The following is a 15,535-nucleotide window of genomic DNA, read 5'->3' as shown; positions in this document are numbered from 1 at the left end:
AGTGATCACTGGCCATGGATTTCCTGGTGGCAGAGGGTAGGAGCAACAGGAAAATCTGTTGACAGTGGCGGGATCAGAAGATCCCATCATGGCTGGACTGGAAGATCCCACCGCCTGCCAATGATAGTCTACAATACACACAGCGGGGAGAGGTGGAAAATCCTGCACATATTTTTGAATTGGTCACAGGGCTTGATCCTTGAAATTAAAGCATGGTGGCAGAGTGGTTAGCATTGCTGCTTCACTGTGCTAGGGACCCAGGTTCAATTCCTGGTTTGGGTGACTGTCAGTGTGGAGCCTGCACATTCTCCCCGTGTCTGTGTGGGTTTCTCCCAGTTTCCTCCCACGCTCCAAAGGTGTGCAGGTTAGGTGGATCGGCCATGCTAAATTGCCCCTTGGTGTCAGGGGAATTAGCAGGGTAAATGCATAGGATTGTGGGGGTAGTGCCTGGGTGGGATTGTGGCTGGTGCAGACTTGAAGGGCCAAATGGCCTCCTTCTGCACTGTATGATTCTGTTCCTTCATGGCTGGTCCAGTTTGGCCTGTTTTTTATAGTAGATTTTTATATTGTTTTTGTATTTATACAAATATGTTCAGTTTCTAATAACCACAAATGAACAATGATTGCATTTGATTGAATGACGTAGTGTGTTAGACCCTGATCTTTTATCCTGAGAGCCGTGCAGAATTCCAGCCTGGCTGTTGGAATGAATGCCTGCTGGCTTGTAAGGGTTTGACAGAGAGTGGGTTCGGGTAGACGGAATCAGCTTTCTCCTGGGCATTTATCTGGAGCTCCAAGGAAGCAAGGATCATTTCATTTCACTCAAAGGAATCAGAGGATGATTGCTTTAGGAAGAAGAGAACAAATAGAATCATAGAGTCACAGAGACTTACAGCATGGAAACAGGCCCTTTGGCCCAACTTGTCCATGTTGCCCTTTTTTTAACGACTAAGCTAATCCCAATTGCCTGCGTTTGGCCCATATCCCTCGATCACCACCTTGCCCATGTAACTGTCTAAACATTCTGATGTTAGGGGATCTAACATCTGCTGTTGAGGCAAAGCACAGGAGCTTTACTCTACATGAAACCTGGTGACCTGGTGATGGCAAATGCTGATACTGGCTTGAAACGGGGCAAATTCTGTTTTCCCCTCCCAGCATTGAGAGGGTGAACTGAAAGGCACAATAACAGAAGCTAACTGATTTTGAATGTAATAATCTAAGGGGAAAGAATAGAGAATTTTTACATTTTGCCCTCGAGAAATGTCATTAAGAACTTGTCCCATTGTGGTAAATTAATTGTCTAGATAAGGCAGGTCCTTACCACGGAAAAGCAGGAGATTAGAAATCAGTGGAATTTTGCGAAAAGTTAATTTAAAACAGATTTCAGGAAAAATCTCCTTTTGATGAGAGAAGTTTTTCTCCAAACAGGGTAGCAGGAGGCACAAATGTTTGTGTTATTTGAGCTGCAGTTTAGATGCCGTCATGAGAAAGTAAATGTTTTTGAGAGATGCACTTTTGATGGATGAGTTAATGTATCACCAAAGCTCCTTACTGAACACCTTCCAAACCCAGGACAACTACCATCCAGGAGGAGATGGGCGGCAGGCACATGGGAACACAACCACTTAGAGATACCCCTCCAAGTCACTCACCATCTAGGCCTGGAAATATATCACCGTTCCTTGGGTGACACAGTGGCGCAGTGGTTAACACTGCTGCCTCACAGTGCCAGGGACCTGGGTTCGATTTCCGGCTTGGGCCATTGTCTGGGCAGAGTCTGCACATTCTCCCCGTGTCTGTGTGGGTTTCCTCTGGGTGCATAAGAACATAAGAAATAGGAGCAGGAGTAGGCCAAATAGCCCTTCGAGCCTGCCCCGCCATTCAATAAGATCATGGCTGATCTGTCTTGGCTCAGTTCCACATTCCCGCCCTCTCCCCATAACCCTTAATCCCCTCTCTTACCAAAAACCCATCAACCCGCGTCTTAAAAATATTTAGCGAGGTAGCCTCCACCACTTCAATGGGCAGAGAATTCCAGAGATTCACCACCCTTTGAGTGAAGAAGTTCCTCCTCAACTCCGTTCTAAACCGCCCCCCCATTATCTTGAGGCTGTGCCCCCTAGTCCTACTATCCTTTCTGAGCGGGAAGAGTCTCTCCACCTCTATCCTATCCATCCCATTCATCATACGTCTCAATGAGATCTCCCCTCATTCTTCTAAACTCTAACGAGTAGAAGCCTAATTTATTCAGCCTCTCCTCATAGCTCAACCCCCTCAACTCCGGCATCAGCCTAGTAAACCTCCTCTGCACTCCCTCCAAGGCCAAAATATCCTTGCGTAAGTACGGCGCCCAAAACTGCACACAGTACTCCAGCTGCGTGCTCCAGTTTCCTCCCGCAATCCAAAAGCTATGCTGGTTAGGTGCATTGGCCATGCTAAATTCTCCCTTAATGTAGCCAAAAAGGCACTAGAGTGTGGCGACTAGGGGATTTTCACTGTAACTTCATTGCAATGTTAATGTAAGCCTACTTGCGACGAGCAAGTAAACTTTAAACTTGCCCTGTCGCTGGATCAAAATCCTGGAGTTTCCCCCTTCACAGCGCTGTGGATGGTGCCTACCCTTCATGGACAGCAATGGTCCGTGAAGGAAGCTAGCTCACCACCAGTTTCTTGAGGGCAATTAGGGATGGGCAATAAATGCCAATCTAGCCAGCAAATTCCCTTGAATGAGTGGAATGGCCTGGAGTACCGAGCTTCACCACGAAGAGCACATTTTAGAAAACAATTTTAGTGGACAGATAGTGCAGGGAAATTTCCAGAAAGTGCAGCTGCATTCATAGAGGTTTATAGCATTGAACCAGGCCCTTTGCCCACTTGTCCATGCTACTCACCACCTGGTGTAATATAGCCAAGATTTAGCTCCATAAGGTAGACCGCTGATTATTTATACTCTAATTTCTTTTATATCATAAACAGGTTAAACACATGAATTTTTATGACATTGTCCTGGACTTTATCCTCATGGATTCCTTTGAGGATCTGGATAATCCGCCTACATCGATACAGAATGTGGTGAACAATCGCTGGCTTAACAATTCCTTCAAAGAAACCGTAAGTGGGAAATGATACAAAACATTAATACAAATTCTCGAAATGTGTCGCTGTTCCTTCACCATCGCTGGGTCAAAATGCTGGAACTCTCTCCCTATCAGCACTGTTGGTGTACCTATGCCACACGACTGCAGCGATTCAAGAAGGCAGCTCATCACCACCTTCTCAAGGGCAATTAGGGATAAGAACATAAGAAATAGGAGCAGGAGTAGGCCATCTAGCCCCTCGAGCCTGCCCCGCCATTCAATAAGATCATGGCTGATCTGAAGTGGATCAGTTCCACTTCCCGCTTTCTCCCCATAACCCTTAATCCCCTTGCCTACCAAAAACCCATCAACCCGCGTCTTAAATATGTTTAGCGAGGCAGCCTCCACCACTTCAACGGGCAGAGAATTCCAGAGATTCACCACCCTTTGAGTGAAGAAGTTCCTCCTCAACTCCGTTCTAAACTGCCCCCCCCCTTATCTTGAGGCTGTGCCCTTTAGTCCTGCTATCCTTTCTGAGCGGGAAGAACCTCTCTACCTCTATCCTATCCATCCCCTTCATCATCTTATGTGTCTCAATAAGATCCCCCCTCAGCCTTCTAAACTCCAACGAGTACAAGCCCAGTCTATTCAGCCTCTCTTCATAGTTCAACCCCCTCAACGCCAGTATCAGCCTAGTGAACCTCCTCTGCACTCCCTCCAAGGCCAAAATATCCTTGCGCAAGTGCGGCGACCAAAACTGCACACAGTACTCCAGCTGCGGCCTCACCAGTGCCCTGTACAGTTGCAGCAAGACCTCCCTACTGGACAATAAATGCTGGTCTAGCCAGCACCACCCACATTTTGTAAAAGAATAAAATAAGATGAGGCATATTGCATGATTTTTAAGAATTATATCGTGTATCTTTTCAGTAATCTAAAACAAACTGGACTGTAGATCATTGCTTGATATCAGTTGCATTAACTGATTTAGATAAATTTCCATTGCCTGTTAATTGATGAACTATATTAATTTGTACTCATTCCATACTACAGCAGCACATTGCATTTAAATAGCTGCTTCAACGTGTTAAAACATGCCAAGTCCTTCACAGAAGAATTATAAAACGGAATTTGACACCAAATCATAGAAGGAAACATTAGGAGAGGTGACCAAAACTCGATCAAGCAGTAGGTTTGAAGGTGTCCACTAAAGGGAGAAGGGGGATAGAGGAGTGAAGAATTTTAAGGAGAGAATTCCAGGGATTTGTGAACAAGGGGTAGAGGGTTAGGGTTAGGATTAGGGTTATGGGGTAGAGGTAGAGGATTCGGGTTAGGATTAGGGTTATAGGGCTTAGGCTATAAGATTAGCGATAGAAGATAGTGTTGGATTAGAGTGTATGGCTATAGGCTTCGCGGGTAGGATTATAGAGTTGAAGTTAGGATTAAGGTTCGGGTTATGGCATTAAGGTTCAAGGTTCTGGTTACAGGTAAGAGGGCATGGTTACAGTTAGGATTAGAATTAGTGTTACGGGGTTAGAGTTATGGGGTTAGGGTTGGAAGTTATGGTTATAGGGTTGGGGGTAGGGTTAGGTTGCACCCCAGCTATCCTCACCCTGCTGCAAGTTGTCCGTTTCAGGAACCATCAAACTTTCATCTCCATTGAAATCAGGGCAACTGAAAAGCAGGCGGGAGGAGTTGAAGATGAGAGAGTATTTGCATTTAAGGGCTTAAAAGGGATATATTTATGAGACTGGATGAATGAAACTGGAAGGAAGTTTTGTGGAGCAGATATGGTGGCAGAGACCAGTTAGACCGAATGGCGTGTGTGTGTGTGTGTGTGTGTGTGTGTGTGTGTGTGTCTAATCATATGTTCATCGATCACTATCTGAGGGGTTTTTAGGATTCCATTGTTCACGGTAGATTAATGCCTTATATGGACATTCTGCATCTCTGCATCCTAACCATCCAAAGAATGCTGGTTAAAAAAAAAACCTAGTTTCTCCAGCAAGCCCACATACCTCAATTGCATGGTTTTGGTTAAAGTAATCTGAAGCATTCTGAGATATATTGCTCAGAACTTGGCAAACGGAATTGCTTTCTTTGGCCTGTGTTCCGGCTTTGCGTCTGACAAGAATAAGTGTTTCCTTACTGTGGTATGCAGCTTAGAAAGAAAACGTCAACTTTAGAAAAGAATGCTGAATTATAGCGGAGAAACATCCACCCAAGTAAACACGCCCAATGGTCGCAAGTTACACTTTGTTGATGTTCCCCCGCAAAGTGGATTGATTCTGGCCTGAGGGAGGTCATGATTGGATAGTGAAGTTGCGCTGGTCATCGTGAGAGAGCTAGCTTGGCATATAAAGCTGAATAAATTTGAGGGAAACTGGGGGAAAATAACACTACAGGGATCAAATTACCCAATGTGCGAGGGACCAGATTCTGTAGGGGACATTTGTTGTAAAAACATTATTTTTGGATGTCTCGCTTGTTTGAGAATCCTGGAATTTTTAAAAATCTTTATGTTTGTTGGCTACGTATTACCAAAATCGCTTGCCTCTCCATCCCCAGTTACTCAGGGAAGTTGGTGGTGAACCTTCTGTCGCTGCCACTGTCTTAACAACTGATTAACCAACTAGGCCCAGGTCAAGGGACATCTGAGTCAAACATGTTGTGTGACCCTGTGATACACGTTGGTCAACTTAAGTAGCAGGTTGCCTTATATGAAGGTTAGCTGGAATATTAAGACAATCAGTACAGAAGGAGGCCATTTGGCCTCCCAGCTCTTTAATTGGAAATTCTACTCCTGCTTTCCCCTCTCCCAGTTTCTTGTGCCCTTCCTCTTTTCAAAGCTTATTCGATTTCCAATTTTCAGTGATAATTTCTGACGCAGAAGCCTCCATGTTGTAATACACCACCAGGCTTCTTTGACAGCACTTCCCAAACCCACGATCACCACTAGCTGGAGAAAAAAAAGGCAATGCGGGAATGACATGACCTCCAGATCACCCTCTGGTGGGTAACCTGCTGCCCAGGAGTCAAGTACAGCCCATCTGGGTTCAGAATGAGAAGGGACATTCTGACCATTGTCCATGTGTAGGTTTGCCACATTCCACTGATTTGTGTCCGTGTAGCTTTTTTCCTACCATAGAATCCCTACAGTGCAGAAGGAGGCCACTTGGCCCATCAAGTCTGCACTGACCACAATCCCACCCAGGCCCTCTTCCCACAAACCTGCTAATCCCCCTGACACTAAGGGGCAATTTAACGCAGTAAATCAAACTAATCCACATATCTCTGGACTGGACTGTGGAGCACCCGGAGGAAACCCATGCAGTCATGGGGCGAACGTGCAAACTCCATACAGACAGTGACCTGAGGCCAGATTTGAATCCTGATTCCTGGTGCTGTGAGGCAGCAGTGCTAACCACTGGGCCACTGTGCCGCCACAGTGTATGACCAAAGCAAAATGCATGTAAAGCAAGGGCAAGTGACAACATTGACTGTGAGAGCTCCGTCTGTGTCTAAATAGCTTTTGTTTTTAATCATTCAAAGTTAATAATAGTTCTATGCGTATATAAATGATTAAGCATTTTCTATAAATCATTATGAAATATTTGTCATGTAGGAAATGTATTTAATCTTATTCGTGGCGGTCATGATTAGTGAACAAGGCTGATTTCAATCTTGAGGCCCACTGAGATGAAGGAGGATCACTCATGCACCCACTCACCAGCCTGGGTTGTCCGTCATTGCTCTAAATCATCCCAACTTGGAAGTACATTAGCATTCCTTGATTGTCGCTGGGTCAACATGCTGGAACTCTGACAGCACTGTGGGTGAACCTCCACCACAAGGACAGTAGCGGTACAAGAAGGTGGCTCACCTACACCTTCTCAAAGACCATTTGGGTTGGGAGATAAATGTTGGCCTAGCCAGTGGCGCCCATAATCCAAGAATTAAAAATTAACCGCCTGTAAGAAAAAAGACTTGCAAAATCATTTACGAGTGTGAACTGGAACACGTTATATTCCTTGTGTTTTCACTCTTGACTTTTCACTGAGCAGCTGAAATCCTCATCAGCACACTTATAATGTAGCCAAATCTACAGCAGGAAAAGATTCAAGAAGGAAGATGAGGAGAATTTATTTTTATGCGGGGAGTAGTTACGCTCTGGATTGCACCAGCTGAAAGGTGGGGGAAGGGTGGAAGCAGACCCAACAGTAACTTTCAAAAGGGAATTTTTTAAAAAATACATTCGTAGAAATGGGAATGGCTGGCTGGCCAGCATTTATTGCCATTCCTGGTATCGCAATGGCAAAGAACAAAAAACAATATAGCACAGGAACAGGCCCTTCGGCCCACTAAGTCTGTGCTGACACAGATGCCTCTCTAACCTAATATTTTCCTGCCTATATGTGGTCCGTATCCCTCTATTCCCACCCTATTCATGTGTCTATCCAGGTGCCTCTTGAACACTGTTATAGAATCTGCTTCTACCACCTCCTCTTGGCAGCGCGTTCCAGGCATTCACCACTCTCTGTGTGAAAAACTTGCCCCTTACATCTCTTCTAAACTTTCCCCCTCTCACTTTCAACCTATGGCCCCGAGTAATTGACCCTTTGACCCTGGGATAAAGACTTTAACTATCCTGTTCCCATGCTGTCCTGTTCTACGTTCTATGAATCATAGACAGAAGCCTACCCTGTTGGCTTGTTGTAAAGATCCCATGACACTATATCAAAGTGGAGCAAGGAAGTTCTCCCCGTGTCCTGGCCGGTATTCATCCCTCGACCAACGTCACCAGAAGCAAGATGATCCGACCACTATTTGTGGGATCTTGCTGTGTTCAAATTAGTTGTCCCTTTCCCACAGCAGAATAACCACTCTTCAAAAGTAACTCATTGGCCATGACGAGGTTGTGAAAGGCGCTATACAAGTGCACATCTGATCAGTCATTTATTCCTGTTTATTTTATTCCTTTCTCCCAGGCTGTGGCTTCAAGTTGCTGGTCTGTTCTGAAAAGCAAGAAACAGCAGATGAAGGTGGGTCTGAGGAACGTAACTATTCAAAATCTGCCGGGGATTATAAACAGAGTTATTCGGCACAATTCAGATGCACCGTCGGTTTTCCATTTTCCCTATTCTATAACAACCAGAAATACTCCATGGTGCACTCCACAGTTTCCAAAGACCCTCACACGTACCCTGCTTAGTCAGAGTACAATAAGGTGGCTTGTAGTTCAGCTTGGGTCAGGCACCCATAAAGAGGGTTATCAGTGGGGTTGTACAATGGGCTGCCAATCCCATTTAAATCAGGGAATCCCTGGAGTGTGGAAGGAGGCCATTCGGCCCATTAAGCCTGCACCAGCAACGATCTCACCAAGGCCCTATCCATATAACCCCACACAATTACCCCACCCTGATACCACGGGGCAATTTATCACGGTCAATCCACCTAACCTGTACATCTTTGGACTGTGGGAAGAAACCAGAGCACCTGGAGGAAACCCACGCAGACATGGGGAGATCGTGCAAACTCCACACAGACCCAAGCCAGGAATCAAACCCAGGTCCTTGGAGCTGTGAGGCAGCAGTGCTAACCACTGTGCCACCATGCCGTTCTATTCAACTCAGCGTTGAGAGGAGTCTTTGATTAGTGACCGACATGTGTTCATCTCTGCCAGTAATGTTGAGAAAATTTATTGTTCTCCTGAACTCTAGGTTGATTTTATTGTCACACATACAGGGATACAGTGAAAAGCATTGTTCCTTACGTGCTATTCAGACAAAACATACCGTTCATAGAGTTTGTAGGGGAGAAGGGAAGGAGAGAGAGTGCAGAATCTAGTAGTCTTGCTGCAGCTGTATAGGGCATTGGTGAGGCCGCAGCTGGAGTACTGTGTGCAGTTTTGGGCGCCGTACTTACGCAAGGGTATTTTGGCCTTGGAGGGAGTGCAGAGGAGGTTTACTAGGCTGATACCGGAGTTGAGGGGGTTGAGCTATGAGGAGAGGCTGAATAAACTGGGCTTGTACTCGTTAGAGTTTAGAAGAATGAGGGGAGATCTCATTGAGACGTATAAGATGATGAATGGGATGGATAGGATAGAGGTGGAGAGACTCTTCCCGCTCAGAAAAGACAGTAGGACTAGGGGGCACAGCCTCAAGATAAAAGGGGGGCGGTTTAGAACGGAGTTGAGGAGGAACTTCTTCACTCAAAGGGTGGTGAATCTCTGGAATTCTCTGCCTGTTGAAGTGGTGGAGGCTGCCTCGCTAAATATTTTTAAGAAGCGGGTTGATGGGTTCTTGATAAGAGAGGGGATTAAGGGTTATGGGGAGAGGGCGGGAAAGTGGAACTGAGCCACAACAGATCAGCCATGATCTTATTGAATGGCGGGGCAGGCTCGAAGGGCTAGATGGCCTACTCCTGCTCCTATTTCTTATGTTCTTATGTTCTTATGTAAATATTTTTAAGATGCGGGTTGATGGGTTTTTGATAAGAGAGGGGATTAAGGGTTATGGGGAGAGGGCGGGAATGTGGAACTGAGCAGCGACAGATCAGCCATGATCTTATTGAATGGTGGGGCAGGCTCGAAGGGCTAGATGGCCTACTCCTGCTCCTATTTCTTATGTTATGTTCTTATTATGTTATGTTCCAGCCATAGCTAGAAGTGTAGAGAAAGATCAATTTAATACGTGATAGGACCATTCAAAAGTCTGATATCGACAGGGAAAAGATGTTCTTGAGACTGTTGGTACGTGTTTTTTTTCCCAATGGAAGAAGGTGGAAGACAGTCTGTCCAGGGTGCGTGGGGTCCTTAATTATGCTGGCTGCTTTTCCCAAGGCAGCCAGAAGTGTAAACGGAGTCAGTGGATTGGAGACTTGTTTGCGTGATGGACTGGGCTTCGTTCACAGTTACAGTTTCTTGCGCTCTTGGGCAGAGCAGGAGCCATACCAAGCTGTGATACAACCAGAAAGAATGCTTTCTATTGGTGCATCTGTAAAGGTTGGTGAGAGTCGTAGTGGACATGTTGAATTTCCTTAGCCTGAGAAGGTCTTTCCGGTCAAAGCTTTTGTCAGCTCTCTTTCTCTCTCGTGCTTTGACTCTGACAGGTCCCCAATGGCTTCATCGCTCATTTCTACACTGTTTGTGAGCACATCAGCCCAATCTTGGCCTGGGGCTTCTTAGGACCCAGAGACTCCCTCTATGATTTGTGCTGCTTCTTTAAGGTATTTCCGTCTTTTCCTTTTCGTTGAGTTTGAACTTTCAGTTCTTTGTCTTTGGAAGCATTAGTTGGTGACCTTGTGCAATGAGCCACTTTCTTTCAGAAGGGTGGGGTAAAGGGGCAGGGGGGAATTTGTGCATGTTAAAGGGAGCGATAGAGACCCTCTTTACCTCGAGGACACTGAATTAGGAAGGTGGAGTGAACATTGTACTCCAATTGTACAAACAAAGAACAAAGAAACCCACCCTTCGGCCTTCCAAGCCTGCACTGACCACACTGCCTGACTCACTAAAACCCTCTACCCTTCCGGGGACCATCCCTTAAAAGTCACTACCGTCTCCACTTCCACTACCTCCCCCGGCAATGAGTTCCAGGCACCCACCCCTCTGTGCAAAAAAATCTGCCTCGTACATCTCCTTTAAACCTTGCCCCTTGCACCTTAACCCTATGCCCCTCAGTAGTTGAATCTTCCACCCTGGGAAAAAGTTTCTGACTATCCACTCTGTCCATGCCCTTCATAATCTTGTAGACTTCTATCAGGTCGCCCCTCAACCTCCACCATTCCAGTGAGAACGAGGCAAGTTTTTTCAACTTCTCCTCATAGCTAATGCCCTCCATACCAGGCAACATCCTGGTAAATCTTTTCTGTACCCTCTCCAAAGCCTCCACATCCTTCTGGTAGTGTGGCGACCAGAGTTGAACACTATATTCCAAGTGCGGCCTAACTAAGGTTCTATAAAGCTGCAACATGACTTGCCAATTTTTAAGCTCAGTGTCCCGGCCGATGAAGGCAAGCATGCCGTATGTCTTCTTGACTATCTTCTCCACCTGAATTGCCACTTTCAGTGACCTTTGTACCTGTACACCCAGATCCCTTTGTTTATCAAAGTCTTGTATTAGATTACATCATATCTCACGAAGAATATATTGTCCTGATTGGGGATGTGTAATGAGTCTTCAGAGGTAGAAGTTCCTTCATCAAAATCCCTTTATTTACAAACTCTAACAGCAGTACACAGAGTACTCGCAGTCAGCAGTATACCTCCAGGGGTGCCAGAGGAACTGACACTCCCCGTTCAATACAAGGCAAAGACTCCCACATTGGGCCATCAATTGGATCGTTAATCAGGGAGTTCATACTCCAACTGCCAACCTCAATGGCCTGATTGAAGTTATTACACGTTGGCAGTGCAGATTCACCAGGGCCGAGAGGTTTACGTACAAAGACTAGACTTGTGTTTCTCCAGAAGGTTAAGTGTGGGGAGTGGGGGGTAGGTGATCTGATCTGATCTGATTGAGGGGTTTAAAATGTCAAAAGAACCCAGTAAGCTCTGGTGAATAGTTCAGGAACGAGGGGGTCAAAATTAAAATGGATGCTGGGGTGCGTAGGAGGGAAATGAGGGTGGGGGAAGTCTGAAATATTCTCCCTCAAAGGAACAGTTGGAGCTTTCAAAACTTGAGATTGAAAGATTTTTCAGTAGGGGTATCAAGCATTTAAAACTAAGATGACTGAATAGAACTGAGGTACATCAATGCGGGTCTATTTGAAATGGGGGAACAGGCTCTGAGGTGGGGGGGAGCAGTGAAAGACCAACTGCAGTTCCTGTGCTATCAATCTAGTGCATTTATCCTGTGATGTTTGAAAGGCAATAATTTCTTTGAACTGGAAAACAACCATTGTACACAGTAGCTAATCTGTTTATTTACACTGAGTAGCACTATGGGACCTTTAAGACGCACCCTAACCGCCAAAACAGTCCTAAAGCAGAATTAACAGCAGGTTCATTGTAGAGCAGTCTTGTTGTTAGATGAACCCTACAGTGCAGTAGGAAGCCTTTTGGCCCATTGAGTGTGCACCGACAACAATCCCACCCAGGCCCTATCCCTGTCGTGGCATTTATTTACCTTGCTAGCCCCCCTGACACTAAGGGGCAATTTGGCATGGCGAATCAACCTAACCCGCACATCTTTGGACTGTGGGAGGAAACCGGAACACCCGGAGGAAACCCACACAGACATGGGGAGAATGTGCAAATTCCACTCAGACAGTGACCCAAAGCTGGAATTGGATCCAGATCCTGGCGCTGTGAGGCAGCAGTGCTAACCACTGTGTTGTTAGATGAATCATAGAGTTCCTACAGTGCAGAAGGAGGCCATTCGAGTCTTGGGGTCTGCACCGGCAGTCCAAAAAAACATCTTAGCCAGGCCCATTCCGCCAGCACCACAACCCCTCACATTTACCATGGCTAACCCACCTAATTGACACATCCTTGGACACAAAAGGGCAATTTAGCCTGGTCGGCCCTTCCAACCTGCACATCGCTGGGCATCTTTGAAGTTTTGCAGTTGATGAGCTGAGAGATATTTTTACCATCTTTTCCAGGAACAGGTTCTTTTCTTCTTGAAGGACATCTTTGATTTTGAGAAGGTGAGATACACCAGCACTGAATGTCTCGCCGAGGACATCTTACACTTGATCCAGCGTCGCACCGAGCTCCTGATGGCATATCTCGGAACAGACAGCCTGAGGCACCTGAATGGGTACGTTGGAATCCCCCTGCCCAATGGAGGCCTGGAAGGACATGCTCAGTAAACCAAGACGTTGAACTTGTGTGTGAAAGTTATTGTGTGAACGCTTAGCACAAGCCTACCTGTAAATTGTGATCCACGGGCCATTTGCAGGCCCCAAGGATTGACAAAATGGCCCTCGAAACACATATCATTTTGTGTTTCTTGTTCGCTGCTTGTTTGTCTTTCGCATGGGGTGTTTATAAAAACTGAGGCCTGGTGTACCCTCTGGGGAGGACCTGATGGATCTCACATCACAAGTTCGACAAAGAATGATTCAGCTCTCCCTAGTGTTCTCGTGAACACCTGTCCCTCAACCAAAACCATTTGATTTGATTTGATTTAGAGGGGATTTTCACAGTAACTTCATTGCAGTATTAATGTAAGCCTACTTGTGACTAATAAATCAAATTTATTTGATTTATTATTGCCACATATATTAGCATACAGTGAAAAGTATTGTTTCTTGTGCACTGTACAGGCAAAGCATACTGTTCATAGGGAAGGAAAGAGTGCAGAATGTAGTGTTACAGTTATAACTAGGGTGTGGAGAAAGACCAACTTAATGCAAGGTTGGTCCATTCAAAAGTCTGATGGTAGCAGGGGAGAAGCTGTTCTTGAGTCGTTGGTACCTGACCTCAGAATTTTGTATCTTTCTCCCGAGGGAAGAAGATGAGAGAGAGAATGTCCGGGGTGCATGGGGCCCTTAATTATGCTGCTGTTTTGTCAAGGCAGTGGGAAGTATAGATAGAGTGAATGAATGGGAGGTTGGTTTGCGTGACAGTTTGGGCTACATTCACAACCTTTTGTAATTCCTTGTGATCTTGGTCAGAGCAGGAGCCATACCAAGGTGTGATACAACCAGAAAGAATTTTTCAATGATGCATCTGTAAAAGTTGGTGCGAGTCGTAGTGGGCCTGCCAAATTTCCTTAGCCTCTTGCGAAAGTAGAGGCGCTGGTGGGCTTTACAAATTTTTACCATTACAAATAGATAATCATGTTATCCATCTCATTACTCTTCTGTGCAAACTGACTGTAATCTTTCCTCCATTTCAACACTTCTAAAGCATTGAATTACCTATCCACAATTTGAGAAATTCTGGGATTGTGAAAGGCACCAAGATCTTTCTTTTTATGGTAGATAACTCCAAAATCAGGATGCCAATATCTGTTAGTATCCGCAATGTGATTAATCGGGGCATGAATTATCCATGTGGGTCACAGGACTCTGTAGGTTTGCCCTGTGCAAAAAGCATTGAGTAAGAATAGCTGATGAGATATTACACTGCAGCAACTCACCAAAGTTCCCTTGAAAGCACCTTCCAAGTCAACACCATCTACCATCCAGCAGGACAAGGGCAGCAGACGCACAGTACTGTCAGTGTACCTACATCACAGACAGTTCGCCACCACCTTCTCAAAGGCAGTTAGGGCTGGGCAATAAATACTGACCTAACCAGCAATACCCACATCTTGTGAATTAATTTTAAAAACACACAGTGACGGGGTCATAAAGCCTACAACCCTTTACAGAAAAACTGCCACTAACGAATACTATAAAACTACAAATGTACAGTATCTTATTTCGCCAGGACATTACCCACTGTCAATTTCTAGAAAACAAGAATTGGGAGAGAATTCAGTGACTTGCCTCACAAGGCCATCTAGTGACCAGAGGCTGCAACTACACTGTGACTGTTGACATAGGAAAGTTAAATTGTTGTTTCGTGCACCCCTTTTGCATGACACACACGCACGCACACATCTTGATCTTTCGTTACCCCCTAGCTATGACTGTAACACTATATTCTGCACCTTCGCCTTTCTGCCTCTATGTACAGTATGCTCTGTCTGGGTGGCACAGTGGTTAGCACTGCTGCCTCACAGCACCAGTGACCCTGGGTTGATTCCAGCCTTGGGTCATTGTGTGGAATTTGCACACTCTCCTATGTCTGTGTGGGTTTCCTCTGGGTGCCCCTCCCATAGTCCAAAGATGTGCAGATTGAGTTGATTGGCCATGCTAAATTTACCCCGGGGGGATTAGCAGGGTAAATATGAGGCATTACAGAAAAAGGGCCTGGGTGGGATTGTAAAAGGTGCAGATGGGCTGAATAGCCTCCTTCTACACAGTAGGGATTCAATAATTCTATGATGACTCTGTATAGTGAGCAAGAAACAATACCTTTCACTGTATCTCAATACGTGTGATGATAATAAGTCAAATTAAATCTAGCCAGCTATATGGCCACATCCCATGAATGAAAAAATAACAAGAGTTATATAACCTTGTGTTCACATGTTAGCTTTCACACAGCTGGGTTCAGTGTACACTGTGGTCCTGCGAATTGGTCCTACCTCACAGTGGGGACCAGACAGGGCACAGTGAAGCGAATCTGTTCTTGTCCTGCAACAGGGGAAGTGGTGAAGAAGCATCTATCCTGAGACAAAGACGACGGAACATGTTGCATGGTGCCTATAATGAATTATAGACTCAGGGAGGTTTCCAAAAGACAGGAACTTTACAAAGTCTATTTAAGATTGTGTGCGGATTGGCAGACTGGTAGCTAGCTTGGAGATTCCAGTTGAAGTTATGAATGATTTTGATTGGCCATGGGGGAGGGCATGTACTCCTGCATCTATATTACCTGCAATAAATTTTGTGAA

At 45.5% G+C, this 15,535-nt stretch overlaps 1 protein-coding gene across 1 annotated transcript in view; it reads left to right on the top strand.

Annotated features, from left to right (window-relative positions):
* The window catches only part of miga1 (mitoguardin 1), an 85,074-nt gene extending 71,822 nt beyond the window's left edge, over positions 1–13,252 (top strand). The window contains exons 13-16 of the mRNA XM_080196499.1: positions 2,980–3,114; positions 8,069–8,122; positions 10,191–10,307; positions 12,687–13,252. Coding sequence (XP_080052625.1) covers positions 2,980–3,114; positions 8,069–8,122; positions 10,191–10,307; positions 12,687–12,896 — 516 coding nt within the window. The 3' untranslated portion in view covers positions 12,897–13,252. The remainder of the gene's footprint in view (positions 1–2,979; positions 3,115–8,068; positions 8,123–10,190; positions 10,308–12,686) is intronic.
* The last annotated feature ends 2,283 nt before the right edge of the window (positions 13,253–15,535 follow it).

This window comes from Carcharhinus amblyrhynchos, chromosome 9, assembly GCF_965287045.1.
Source record: "Carcharhinus amblyrhynchos chromosome 9, sCarAmb.v2.hapA, whole genome shotgun sequence".
Classification (NCBI taxonomy): Eukaryota; Metazoa; Chordata; class Chondrichthyes; order Carcharhiniformes; family Carcharhinidae; genus Carcharhinus; species Carcharhinus amblyrhynchos.
The sequence above is the reverse complement of the archived record's forward strand: the minus strand, read 5'-3'. Positions and strand labels throughout refer to the sequence as shown.